Consider the following 14,557-nt stretch of genomic DNA (forward strand, 5'->3'; position numbering starts at 1 on the left):
GTTATTATGAGGAAAATGCTTTACAAATATGAAAGCATCATATAAATGTATCATTATTATTATTATTATTATTATAAATGTGAAGTCGTACGCTTGCATTCCAAAAATAAGCTCTGCAGTATGGCTGGGCATGGTTCCTATGGAAACAAGGTCTGGGTGTTTTAGTGGACTGCATACGCAATATGAAGGAACAATGTAGCATAGCTGCTCTCAAAGCTAAACATGTCTAAGGCTTGATGGATAATACAGAACTGTATTATCAGAATCCTTGTGGATAGAATATAAACTAATATAAACTTCCTGAGGGAGAAGAGGGAGAGAATAAGCATTTATATAACACCTACTATATACCAGGCAATGTGCTAAATGCTTTATACAAATATCTCATTTGATTCTCATAATAATTCTGCCAGGTAGGTGCTATTATTATCCCTTTTTTATAATTGAGGAAACTGAGGCAACAGACACTAAGTGATTTGTTTCAGATCATATAGAAAGGAAGTGTGTCTAAAGCCAGATTTGAATCTTGGTTTTATGACTCTCTGGGATTAGCCTCCTCATTCATAAAGTAAGAATATTTTATTATTATTATAGTACTTCTAAGATGTCTTTCAGATCTAAATCTATAACAAATCAATCAATCAATTGCCCCTTTAACATGTAATCATATTACAATAGCAAAAATCAATCAACATATATAAGGGACCCACTATATATCAGTCACTGAGTGTAGTTCTAGATACAATAAGAGACAAAATACTGTCCTAAATTCAAAGAACTTAAAATATAATGGGTAAGACAACAAACATATTAAAATGAGTTACTATAGGATAAATAGGAAATAACTAACAAAGGGAAGACAATAAAATTAAAAGGGCCTGGATCACACTACATAATCTTTGTACTATATTATATTATATAGTACATATATATGTAATATATTATACTATATTAGGATTTTTTGCATCCATATTAATTAATGACATTGGTCTATAATTTTTTTCTTTCTTTTTATTCTTCCTGGTATAGGTAACAGTATATAGGTAACAATATCATATTTGTTTCACAAAAAAAGTTAGATAGGATCTCTTCTTTGTCCATTATTCCAAATATTTTATTTAGTAGTGAAATTTGTTGATCCTTAAATGTTTGATGGAATTCATTTGTAAATCCATTTGGTCCTGATACTTTTTTCTTAGGAAGCTCATTTACAGATGCAGTTAGATGGCTTAGTGGATAGAAAACCATCCCTGAAGTCAGGAGGACCTGAGTTCAAATCTGACCTCATACACTTAATACATCCTAGCTGTGTGACCCTGGTCAAGTCAATTAACCCCAATTTCCTCAGCAAAAAGAAATAAAATAGGAAGCTCATTTGTGTTCTGTTCAATTTCTTTTTCTAAAATAGATCTATTTAGACATTCTGTTTCCTCTTCGGCTAATTTAGGTAATTTATATTTTTGTAAATATTCTTCCATTTCACTTAAATTGTTAAAATTATTGACATATAATTGAGCAAAGTAACTCATTATAACTGTTTTAATTTCAACTTTGTTAGTGATATATTAACCCTTTTCATTTTTTTAATGCTAGTATTTTAGCTTAGTTTTTGTTTGTTTTTTGGTGAGGCAATTGGGATTAAATAACTCACTCAGGGTCATACAGCTAGTATATGTTAAGTGTCTAAGGCAGGATTTGAACTCAAATCTTCCTGACTTCAAAGTGGGTGTCTATTCACTGAGCCATCTAGGTGCCCTTAGTGATTTAATCTCTCTTTTAAAAATCAAATTAACCAATATATTAATCTATTTTATTGTTTTTTTTTAAATAGAACCAACTTCTGTTTTTCTTTATTAATTTAATGTTTTTTAAAATACTCTATTTTATTAATTTCACTTTTAATTTTTAGGATTTCCAATTTAGTGTTTATTTGGAGATTTTTAGTAGTTTTTTAAAATTGCATACCCAATTAATTGATCTGGGTTTTTTTCCCCTATTTTATTGATGTAAGTATTTAGAGATATAAATTTTTCTCTAATCACTGTTTTTGTTGTATCCCATAGATTCTGATATGTTGTCTTTTTGTGACCATCCTCTTCAATTAAATTAGTTTCTATGATTTGTTCTTTAATCTGCTCATTCTTTAAGTTTATGTTGTTTAATCTTCAATAGTTTTTAACCTATGTTTCCATGTGCCCTTATTAAATATAATTTTATTGCATTATGATCTGAAAAGAATACTTTTAATATGTCTGATTTTTTTCTTTTAACTATAAAACTTTTATGGCCTAATAAAATCTTTATAAATGTATCATAACTGCAGAGAAAAAGATATATTCTTTTCTATTTCCATTTAATTCTCTCCAGATATCTATCATATCTAGCTTACTTAAAATTTTATTCACTTCCTTGATTTTTTTTTTTTTTTGGAGGGAGTGAGATTTATCTAGTTCTAAGAGGGGAAATTCCCTGTATTATTAAAATCCCCCAGCATTATAAGACTGCTATCTATTTTTAGCTATAATTCATTTAACTTTTCTTTAAAAAATTTAAATGTATTTGCTACATATAAATTTAGTATTGATAGTTGCTTTATCAAAACGTAATTGATGAGGTTTAGATTTGGGGTACCCAAATGAAATTAGGGTTTCTGGTAGTCAGGGAGTTAAATGAGGCCTAGTGGCAGGTTCGGGGTTCAAGGAGTCAAATGGAGCTTCCTGCAACCCCTCAGAATTTGGCACAAGGGCAGGGAGTTTTGGGGAACTCCCTTCTGGTGGTTCAAGAGTCCCCTATAAAGGAATTTACAGACCCCAAAAGTTAGATTGATAAAAGAAGTTTATTATGGGGATTGGAAGTAAGGTTAAAGTCTAGTTAAGGAAATGGATGAGGTTAAAGAGAGGATGGCACTGGAAACAGTATTACAGTGGGCAGAAGCTCCTTGGGGTACCAAGCATGGTGCTGGCATGTTTGGAACCTCTGCAAAGAGAGGATTTTAGTTTGGCTCTTTTTATAATGAGAGATTTAGCTAAAGGGAGGCTGTGGGTGGAGTCCCAAGTTGCCTCAGATCTGGTAGAGGCTGGGACAAGCTCTCCTGTTGAAATTCAAAGGGATGCTTTTGACCAAGATTTGTCTTTTTTTTTTTTTTTTAAATTTAGAATTTTTTCCAGTATATATGCATGAGTAATTTTTTTATAACATTATCCCTTGTATTAATTTTTCCAAATTATCCCCCCCTTCCTCTACTCCCTCCCCCCGATGACAGGCAATCCCATACATTTTACATGTGTTACAATATAACCTAGATACAATATATGTGTGTAAATACCATTTTCTTGTTGCACATTAAGTATTAGATTCCGAAGGTATAAGTAACCTGGGTAGATAGACAGTAGTGCTAACAATTTACATTCACTTCCCAGTGTTCCTTCTCTGGGTGTAGTTATTTCTGTCCATCATTGATCAACTGGAAGTGAGTTGGATCTTCTTTATGTTGAAGATATCCACTTCCATCAGAATACATCTTCATACATCATTGAAGTGTACAGAGATCTTCTGGTTCTATTCATTTCACTCAGCATCAGTTGATGTAAGTCTCTCCAAGCCTCTCAGTATTCCTCCTGCTGGTCATTTCTTACAGAGCAATAATATTCCATAACCTTCATATACCATAATTTACCCAACCATTCTCCAATTGATGGACATCCATTCATCTTCCAGTTTCTAGCTACAACAAAAAGAGCTGCCACAAACATTTTGGCACATACAGGTCCCTTTCCCATCTTTAGTATTTCTTTGGGATATAAGCCCAATAGCAGCAATGCTGGGTCAAAGGGTATACACAGTTTGATAACTTTTTGGGCATAGTTCCAAATTGCTCTCCAGAATGGCTGGATTCTATCACAACTCCACCAACAATGTATCAGTGTCCCAGTTTTCCCACATCCCCTCCAACATTTGTCATTATTTGTTCCTGTCATCTTAGCCAATCTGATAGGTGTGTAGTAGTATCTCAGAGTTGTCTTAATTTGCATTTCTCTGATCAGTAGTGATTTGGAACACTCTTTCATATGAGTGGATATAGTTTCAATTTCATCATCTGAGAATTTTGACCAAGATTTGTGAAGCAAAGGTCTTAGCTTCCTGAATTGATAATGTATCAGCCAGGAGGGGGAATCAGAAAGGAATAAATCAATCTGAAAGGTCTAATTTCTTAAAGGGACCACAACCTGCTTCATAATTACCCTATTTAATTTTTTAAATTAAGTCTATTTAACTTTAACTTTGTCTAAGATCATGATTACTACCCTTCCTTTTTTTTTTTTTTGTATTAGCTGAAGCATAAATTTTACTCCAGCCCTTTAATTTGACTGTCTTTTATTTTTAAATGTTTTCTTGTAAACAACATATTGTGAGATTCTAATTTTTAATCTACTCTCCTAGTTAATCTATTCTGTTTTGAGAGTGAATTCATGCCATTCACATTCAAAGCTATAATTGCTATTTGCAAATTTCCCTCCATTTTATTTTTAATCACTATTGTCCTCAGACTCTTTTTATACTCAATCTTATTTTACCTTATTTTCTCCATTTCCTCAGCTATTCGTTATTCTACCCATCCCTCTAAAAATGCCTCCTTTATCTTCTTTCCCTATCCTCTTAAATCTTAATCTACACACCTTTCTTTTTTTTTTTTTTTTTTTTTTTTTAATTATATATATATATATATATATATATATATATATATATATTTTATAATATTATCCCTTGTATTCATTTTTCCAAATTACCCCCCCTCCCTCTATTCCCTCCCCCCGACGACAGGCAATACCATACATTTTACATGTGTTACAACATAGTCTAGGTACAATACATGTGTGCGAATATCACTTTCTTGTTGCACAATAAACATTAGAATCCGAAGGTACATGCAACCTGGGCAGACAGATATTAGTGCTAACAATTTTCATTCCCCTCCCAGTGTTTCTTCTCTGGGTGCAGCTACCTCTGTCCATCATTGATCAACTGGAAGTGAATTGGATCTTCTTTATGTTGAAGATTTCCACTTCCATCAGAATACATCCTCATACAGCATTGTTGTTGAAGTGTATAGTGATCTTCTGGTTCTGCTCATTTCACTCAGCATCAGTTGATTTAAGTCTCTCCAGGCCTCTCTATATTCCTCCTGCTGGTCATTTCTTACCGAGCAATAATATTCCATAACCTTCATATACCACAATTTACCCAACCATTCTCCAACTGATGGACATCCATTCATCCTCCAGTTTCTAGCTACAACAAAAAGAGCCGCCACAAACATTTTGGCACATATATGTCTCTTTCCGCTCTTTAGTATTTCTTTGGGATATAATCCCAGTAGTAGCGCTGCTGGGTCAAAGGGTATGCACAGTTTGATAACTTTTTGGGCATAATTCCAGATTGCTCTCCAGAACGGCTGGATTCTTTCACAACTCCACCAGCAATGTATTAGTGTCCCAGTTTTCCCACATCCCCTCCAACATTTGTCATTATTTGTTCCTGTCATCTTAGCCAATCTGACAGGTTACACACCTTTCTAAAAGTCCCTGTCCCCCATTCTTTCACTTCTCTCCAAGTGCAAAAGACTTCACCCCTCCAGATGTACATATTATTTCCTCTTCAACCTAGATCAGATAAGAGTTAGATTCCAATGTTATCAACCCTCACTCTTTTTTTTTTTTTTTTTTTTTTTCAGATTGATAAAAGAGGTTTATTTTGGACTTAGGAAGTAAGATTAAAGCCTAGTTAGTAAAAGGTGTTAAGTAAAGAGAAGAGGGCACTGGAAACAGGATTCCAGTGGGTAGAGATCCAGGCATAAGGCTGCCATGTTTGGAACTTCTGCCCAACCCTCACTCTTTATCTGCTTCCTCTGTATCAGTTTTTCTTTTCATGCTCCATTTTCATAGACTCCTATAGAAGATAGGCTTTTAGCTGGGGCTTAAAGGAAGTCAGGAAAGCTAGAAGGTAGAGATGAGAAAGAGTGTTCCAGGCTAAAGAAAATGCTCAGAGCTGAGAGAATATCTTGTTCTTGGAAGAGCCAGGAGGTCAATATCAGTGGACAGAAGAGTACATATTAGTTGTAAGAAGACTGGAAAAGTAGGATGGACTAAATTATAAAGGTCTTTGAATGCCAAACAGCAATTTTTATTTAATCTTGGAGGTGACAGCCAGCCATTGGAGATTGAGTGGCTGGAATGGTGTATGTATGTGTGTGTGTGTGTGTGTGTGTGTGTGTGTGTGTGTGTGTGTGTGTGTGTTTATGGGGGGGGGGGACATGATTAGATCTGATCTTTAGGAAACTCATTTTAGTGGCTGAATGTAGAATGGATAGATATGCAGAAAGACCTGAGGCAGGAAAACCCACCAATATGTAATTGCAATATGTGAGAAAGATAATGAGTTCCGTTTTGGATATAATTGTATTTAAGATGTCTATTGTAAATAATATTTGGAGATATCTGAGAGGCATTTGGAGTTCCGATGTTGAGAATCAGCAGAGTTTGGGGCAGGATAGCTAGATCTGAGAATCATAAGCATAGAGATGGTACCAAGTATGGTATAGAAAGAGAAAAGAGCACCCAGGACAAAATCCTGAGGGATAGTTGTCCTTAGAAAGCATGATTTGGAGGAAGATCTAGAGCAGGAGACAGAGAAGGAGTAGTCTGATAGGTAGGAGCAGAATCCAGAGAGAGTGGTGTCCCAAAAACTTAGACAGAAGAAAATAGCAGAGAGGAGGATGATTGGCAGTGATCAAGGCTACAAAAGAGCAAAGAGGATTAAGAAATGGCTGTTGAATTTTGGTGACTAAAAGATCACACTAATCACAGCTGAAAGTTTTTTTTCCTCAAAATTTCCACAATTTCTTCCTTTTGCTTTCCACAATTCTTATTTATATTCTATTCGTCTAAATACACAGAACTGTTTTACCAAACCCATCACTCCCACCTCCCAGAAAGTTACTTGAGGACTGGATTATGCTATTTTTATGTCCTAGCATCTTGCATTTAGAAACAGAATAACTTACATTTGTGTAAGTGTTTAAGATTCACAAGATATCTTAATACATATTATATTGTTATAACACATTATACTATATTATCATATCACATCACATTACATTATATTGAATGAGATGAGGTGAGATCTTTCAAGACAGTTGTGAAAATTGAGTAAGGCTTCATCTACTTCAGAGTTGGAGTAGGCTTGAAGGACTTTGAGGATTGAGTCAAGAGCATAATAGGGCCCCCTTCCTTCTATCCTCCCCTGACACCATTTCCTCCCTATTTCAGTCAAATATGGGCAACTATGTATTTATTGGTTAAGTTCAATTTTGTGGGTAGATCTCTCAGTTAGAATGTAGGACTCTCAGCCAATAAGGATGAGGGTCAGTGGTGGGAGGGGGTATTTGCGTTAGGGATTAAAGCCCACAGGTGGTGCTTCCTCCCTTAGATTGTCTGCTCAAAGGGTGAGATGCCCTTCTCAAGAGAATGTACAATAAACTTTGCTTTACTCTAGAGATTGCTACAGCTTTTTTATTAAATGGTGACCCCTCACCATTTTTGTACCACACAATATCATATTATATATTATATTCCATTACATTTTAAGGTCCTTAAGGGCAGGGACTGTCTTTTGCCTTTTGGTACCTCCATTGTTTAGCAGACAGCCCTCCCTCACTTAAATCCAATTAATTCACAAGTCATGGCATTATGTTCCTGAAATCATGATTGACTTTGAGAACAAAGGACAAACAGAAACAACAGTACCTGATGCATAATAGGCACTCAGTAATATTATTGACTGGCATTTGGTTTAAAAATGGCCTTAGTAATTTTTTTTCCCCAAGCTATATAATTCTGGGTAAGTCACCATCTCTGTTTGCCCAAGTTTCACCTGTAAAATGGAGCTAATAGTAGCATTCACTTTCTAGAGTTGTAATGGGGATACGTGAAGCAACGTTTGTAAAATGTCAGGATCCGAGATCATCTCTTCCTTTTTGGATATTCTTGTTTTTTCAGCGCTAAGGCCCAACAAGCAGGCTGTGCCTTGAGCTTGGTATAACAACACTCCTTTGCACTCTGAATAAACTTCACTGCAACTTAATCACAAAACTGACGGTTCCTGAGCTCAAGCAAGCACTAACAGGCCCAGAGAACAAAGCACTACTATGAATGGACTTTTATGAATGGACAACCTCTAGACAACAAGCCTTGTTGCTGTTGTATCTCACTGTTGTTCCTATGCTACACTAATTCATTATTAACCTCACTACAAATATATAAATCAAGATTTTGCTCCACTGCTTTGGGTCTCCTACTAGAGGAAGCCCTGTCTGACACGTGTCTGATTTTTCTACCCCAGAAATAAAGAAAGCTTTTTGTTTTTAACCTGTGTGAACATCTCTGGTATTTTTAAAGTTAAGAGTGTTTGTGAAATGTGACTCTTTGGTCATTTGTTACTACAGTTGACAAAAGTGTTATATAAATTTTAATTATTTCTATTGTTTATCAGAGCATTTCTGGAGCATTGTGTTCAAATCTGGGTATCACAATTTTTAGGAAGAGCATTGACAAGATGAAGGGACTAGAGAACATCTGAGATCTTTTGGAGGAACTGAAGATATTTATCCTGGAGAAAAGAAGACTTGGGAAGTATATGATAGCTGTTTTTCCATTATTTGAAAGTTCACAATATGGGAGAGAAAGGGAGTAAATTTCTACATGGACCTGGGAGGGCAGAACATGGAGCAATGAGTGGAAGTTCTAAGAGAGGAAGCTTTTGGCTCTTTTTAAAAGTAGAGAAAGTAGTGGATTCCCTCTTACTGGAGGTTGTCAAGGGAAAGCCAGAAGACTGTATGCTGTAAAAGGAAGCTTGGATCTGGAACAGGTGGGACCGAAGCTCCTCCGCTCCCTTCCATCTCTGAGATTCTGTGATTCTAAATGGTCCTTTGTTGTTGTTCACGCTTGTCTGACTCTTTTTGTGTTTTCTTGGCACAGACTGGAAACAGTTTGCCATTTCCTTCTCCAGTTATTTTAACAGATGAAGAAACTGAAGCAAACAGTGAAGTGACTTGCCCAGAGGCTAGTTGTCTGAGGCTAGGTTAGAATCAAAAACATGACTCTTCCTGATTTCTGTGCTCTGTGTGCACCATGGCACCGGAACCCTCCCAAGACACCTTGGAGTTTACTGTCTAGATTTCTTTCTTAAGGACCAGGCCTTGAACCAAAACCAATCTGATTCTCATTGATGGGCCGCCATGGATCCAAGACCGGCTTCACTCGGTCATCCTTGGATCCTGTTTGATTCAGGCTGAATGTAAATTGCAGTTATTTCTGCTTTGGTCAGAAGACCGGAGGATCTTCCCCTCCCGCATTTGTTTAGATTTTTTTTGGACAAAGTGAAAAAGGACACTCTTTGCCACAATTGCTACCTAATCACTGAATGGGTGTGGCCTCAAGTCAAACAGAGACCGGTTAAAAACTTTAGCTTAAAAGGCCGAGGTCTCCCACTGCATGGGGACCATCTCCAGTCATCCTGACCTATATCCTGCCACTGGAGGCGGAAGGCTCTGGAGGGGGAAGCGAGGCAGGGGACGTCGCCCAGCCCTCCCTCACCACTTGTGAGTCACGGCATTACCATGATGCCCCGGTCCTCTTCTAGAACAAAGGAAAAACCGCAGCCTAGCAGCCCCGCAGATGTACACCCATACGGACATATGTAGCCGGGACAGCCTTCGTAGCGCCCACCTATGCTATCTACCTGTAGTGTATGTATGTATGTATACATAGATACACGTGTCCATACAGCAGTTTGGCACCCGCCAGTGCTATCTATCTACCTGTGTGTGTATGTATAGATACAGTAGCTTTTCCGGAACACACCTATGCTACCAGCTGTATGTGTACACACGTGCATGCACACACACACCACTTACAGCATTCAAAGCACACCCTCATGCCATCTGTATGTACATATGCATACGTACCTACACACACACGGCTAAACGGCGTCGGTATGTGCAATCAATAACACACGTGTATCTGTGGCATTTAGCGCACACCTGTTACCTTCCTGTGTGCGTACATGTATACAGAACACACACGCGTGTACGCAGCGTATATAGCACGCTGCCCACACATATAGCAGGCACACACACACGCATACACATAGTCTAGCTACACCTGTGTGTAAAGCGCCAATGGCGCACACATCTATCAGTCGCACACAAATTCCGTCCGGTTGGAATCTTCCTGAGGGTAGGCTGCGCACGCCCCTCCCCCGCCGCGCCCCTCCCTCTCAGCGCGCTCCCCGCAGGCCCCTCCCCGCAGCCCTCGCGCCCTCGCTCCCTCGCCCCGCCCCCTCGCTTCCCCTCCCGGAGCAGCTGATGACTCATGGCGGAGGCGGCTACGACGACAGCAGCCCCGTGCCAGGAGGCGGGGGAGACGGCGGCTGGGCAGCGGGGAGACGAGCGGGGCGGGCTCCGCGGCAGAGTCGGCGGCGGCTGCGGAGGGGAGCGTACGTGCGCTGAGCGGGCTCGGCGAGCGGGAGCCGGAGCGGGAGCCACAGCCGGAGCCGGAGCCGCAGCCACAGCCGGAGCCGGAGCCGGAGCCGGAGCCGCAGCCTCAGCCGCAGCCTCAGCCTCAGCCGCAGCCGGAGCCGCGGCGGGCACAGGGGGAGGGCCAGGCGGCGGGACAGCGGCGTGCCGGGTGCCCCGGGCGGACGACGACATGGGCGGCGGGCCGTGGGGCGCGCGCAGGGCGCTGGCGGCCGCGCTCCTGGCCGCCTCGGTGCTCAGCGCCGCGCTGCTGGCTCGCGGGGAGCTCCCGGGCCCGGACACGCAGGAGCCGGAGCGGCGGCAGCAGCAGCAGCTGCAGGAGCAGCAGCCTCGGGGTGAGTGAGGGAGGGGCCCCATGCGGGTGGGCACCCGGATCCGCCGCGACACGGCTGCAGCTCACACGCAGTGTCCCCCCTTCCCCCACTACATGCACTGCGTCTCCCAGGCAACACGCATGTGCAGCCCCATGCATAGACACCCCCCCCCCCCCCCCGCGCACCATTCACACACGACATGCCTCCGTCTCCCAGGCAACACATCTGTAATCCCACGACGGCCATTTCAGTGTGCGCACAGCTCACATGCGACATCCACCCAGAAACATGCCCCTGACAGCACCTCCCCACCCCCGTCACACACCACACACACACCATGGCGCAGCTACCCCCATACGCCCCACCTCCTAGCGACCCACACTCAGCCCGCCACCTGTAGTTCCCTGCACAGACCACACATGAGCCCTGATGACCCACAACCTAGAGACATTTAAAGGTTCGTTTTACAATTTTAAGTTCCAGATTTTGTCCTCCTCTCCTGCTTCTCGCCCACCCGCTGAGAAGACAATGAGCACGACGCCCATTGTCCACGTGAAGTCCAAAATGTGGCCTTTTTAACCCCAAGGTACACACACACATCTGAAAGCACGCACCGCCCCGGAAGCCTGTGTGTGCGCAGCAAACATGCACAGCCTTCTCTCCCTGGCTACGCACGCTGCACATGTGCAGACTATAAGGCCAACACAGCACCTTCACACGCAGAAAACACACATGCCCTCCTTTTCTCCTTCCCTCCCCCTCTTCCCCCCCTCCGTGTCCCTCTCTCCCCCCCTTCGTGTCCCTCTCTCCCCCCCTTGTCCCTTCCCCCCCCTTGTCCCTCTCTCCCTCCTTTCTCTTGTTCCCCCTTTTTCTTTTTCTCCAAGCTGTGTCTCTCCCTCCTTCCCCACTCTCCCCTCTTCTCTTAAGGGTTTGAATCTGGCTTTAGTTTTGCTCTCCACCCATTCCCACCCTACCCTAATTCTCCATTATCTCCCCTTTTTAAGCTTTGGTGAAAAGCAGGATACTGAATTTTCTTCCTTCTTTGGAGAAAAAACATTGTTGTATTTGAAATCCTGATAGATCACACACAGAACCTCAGCACCCCGCCCCAACAAAGACAACGTTCTTCACAGTTCCCCCCAAAAAACAAACAAAAAACTCTTTCCTACTAGATTAAAGAACAAAACAAAATTCCTGCTTTTTCCTCTTTTTTCTTCTCATATTTTCAGTATGCTTGCCTTCATATGCCTTGTAGATATATATTTTTTAAAAAAGGAGTGCCATTTACCAAATAAGGCCGTAAGACATTGTAAATTATTCTCCATCCAGAGTTGTTTATTATTGCATAATTGATGATAAAACAGCCAATATTTGAATTGCCTTTATTGTTCCTTTTGATTGACAGATAAAAATTTGTTTGGGAAATAGGTGTGATTCACCTACAAAGGCTGAAAAAGAATAAATTCCTGGCTGTAGTTTATATCTTGACAGAATTTAAACTACCTGAGGCTTTCTATACATCATCCACCAGACACTTAGTTGTCTTAATGTTGGGAGAGATTAGAAGGGAACATTGTTTCCTTCTCCAGGCATCCTGTCTGCTCCCATGAGAAACCAATTGTTCCCTGCCCACCTTGTACATCCACCCACCATCAGGAAGAAGTGACGCAGTTGAAAGGAGCTGAAAGATGAAGAGGCTTGAGAGTCAGATACCCCAGATCCGACAGAAGCAGGAGGATTTCTGGGTGTTGCCAGTTGTACTGTGATAATGATCCTGTAGATTCTTGGGAGAAGAATTTGGAGATGCTCCTGATGCTTCCTAAATCCCATATTTTAGAAGAGATGAAATTAAATGGGTGAAAGGGGGAGGGGAAATCACTTACATCCTGGATTTCTGGTACCTAATAGGAGTTCCTTCAGTATTATCATCATCATCATCATCATCATCATCATCATCATCATCATCATCATCAGAGTTAGCACCTGTATAATGCTTACCATGTGCCAAAGTATTGTGCTAAGCACTTTACAATTAGTATCTCATTTGATCCTTACAACAACTCTGGGAACTTGATACTATTATTATCATAATCCTCATTTTACAATTGAGGAAGTTGAGGCAAATAAGGGTTAAGTTATTTGACCAGGATCTTACAGTGAATAATAATAACTAACCTTTATATAGTTCCAGGCACTCTGTTAAACACTTTAGCAATTAGTATCTTATTTGATCCTCATATCCTGAGATGTAGATACTACTATTATTATTACCCCCATTTCACAGATGGGGAAACTGAGGCAGACAGTGGTTAGGTAACTTGCCTAGGGTGACACAGCTGGTAATAGTCTGAGGTTGGTCTTCCTGACTCCAGGTGCAGCTCTTTATTCACTGCAATACCTTCAGAGCCTCCAGTCAATCAATAATTATTAAGTACTCATTAGGTTTTAAGATACTGGACTAAGTACTGAGGCTAGGTGAAAATAATTCCTTTCTCCAGGAGTTTACTTTTTTTGGGGGAGGGGTGGAAAGCTAGGCAATTGGGGTTGAGTTGTTCAGGGTTACATAGCTATTGTCAAGTATCTGAGGCTGGATTTGAAATCAGGTCTTCTGGTTCCAGGACCCTTTAGATGCTCTGTCGACTGTGCCATTTAGCCATCCCCAAAGGAGCTTATAGTTTAATAAAGGAGATAAAATATACATAAATAGTTCCATATTATTAGATAGGGTAATTTTAATCCTAAATCATAACCCTAACCCTCAAGTGACTTAATTGCTCATGATGGGCAAAAGGTTTGGAATCAGATTTTTGTTTCCTAGGCCATTCTTTGCCTACTTAAACATGCTATTTCTCATATTATACAAAATAGGTGTCTCATAATTGTTGAATTGAATTGCATTGATCAAATGAATTTTGAGGTCCAGAGGGATCACTTGGTATCATTAGTTCCATCCAGATTACTTATGGTCTTCTAGTACAATTCTTCAATTCTGCATTCTAGTAAAGACCACTCAAGACTCCTGTTTTAATTTGTTTATGAGCAATTTTTATCATCATTTAATTATTATTATTATTATTATTTTTTTTTTTGCTGAATCAGTTGGGGTTAAATGACTTGTCCAGGCTCACACAGCTAGGACGTGTTAAGTGTCTGAGACCAGATTTGAACTCAAGCCATCCTGACTTCAGGGCTTGTGCTGTATCCACTGGACCACCTAGCTGCTCCTTATCATCATTTTATAATATTTGACTGGGAGAAGTCATTGGTCCAATACAGGAAAAAGAGGATTAAGATGATATTTTACTACTTGCCTACTCCTCATTGTGGGCACCAATGAATGGGGAAATAACCCCCTAGATAGGTAGAGATAATACACAAATTATGAAATTGATTGTATATTGTATGCTTCTGGGAGTAGACCTTAAGTCAAGAAGGGATGAATGAATCAATGACAAGAAGTCATTTAGTAAGAGCCTATAATGTGTTATCTCCTCCTATTCGAATGTCAGCTCCTAACGGACAGGGACTGGATTTCCTTTTGCTTCTACTTGTATTCCCTGTGCCTGGCATCATTAGTAACTTGGCATTGTTGATTTGGCAATTTGTCAAGTATTGGAGAGATGGTATCAAAGCCAGATATTCCAGCTATTCT

The 14,557-nt window shown here is 40.3% G+C and overlaps 1 protein-coding gene across 1 annotated transcript in view; it reads left to right on the forward strand.

Annotated features, from left to right (window-relative positions):
- The first annotated feature begins 10,412 nt into the window (after positions 1 to 10,412).
- Positions 10,413 to 14,557, forward strand: part of HGSNAT (heparan-alpha-glucosaminide N-acetyltransferase) — a 43,787-nt gene continuing 39,642 nt past the window's right edge. Inside the window, exon 1 of the mRNA XM_074287422.1 lies at positions 10,413 to 10,926. Coding sequence (XP_074143523.1) covers positions 10,428 to 10,926 — 499 coding nt within the window. The 5' untranslated portion in view covers positions 10,413 to 10,427. The remainder of the gene's footprint in view (positions 10,927 to 14,557) is intronic.

The sequence above is a fragment of the Sminthopsis crassicaudata genome, chromosome 2 (assembly GCF_048593235.1).
Source record: "Sminthopsis crassicaudata isolate SCR6 chromosome 2, ASM4859323v1, whole genome shotgun sequence".
In the NCBI taxonomy this organism is placed as follows: Eukaryota; Metazoa; Chordata; class Mammalia; order Dasyuromorphia; family Dasyuridae; genus Sminthopsis; species Sminthopsis crassicaudata.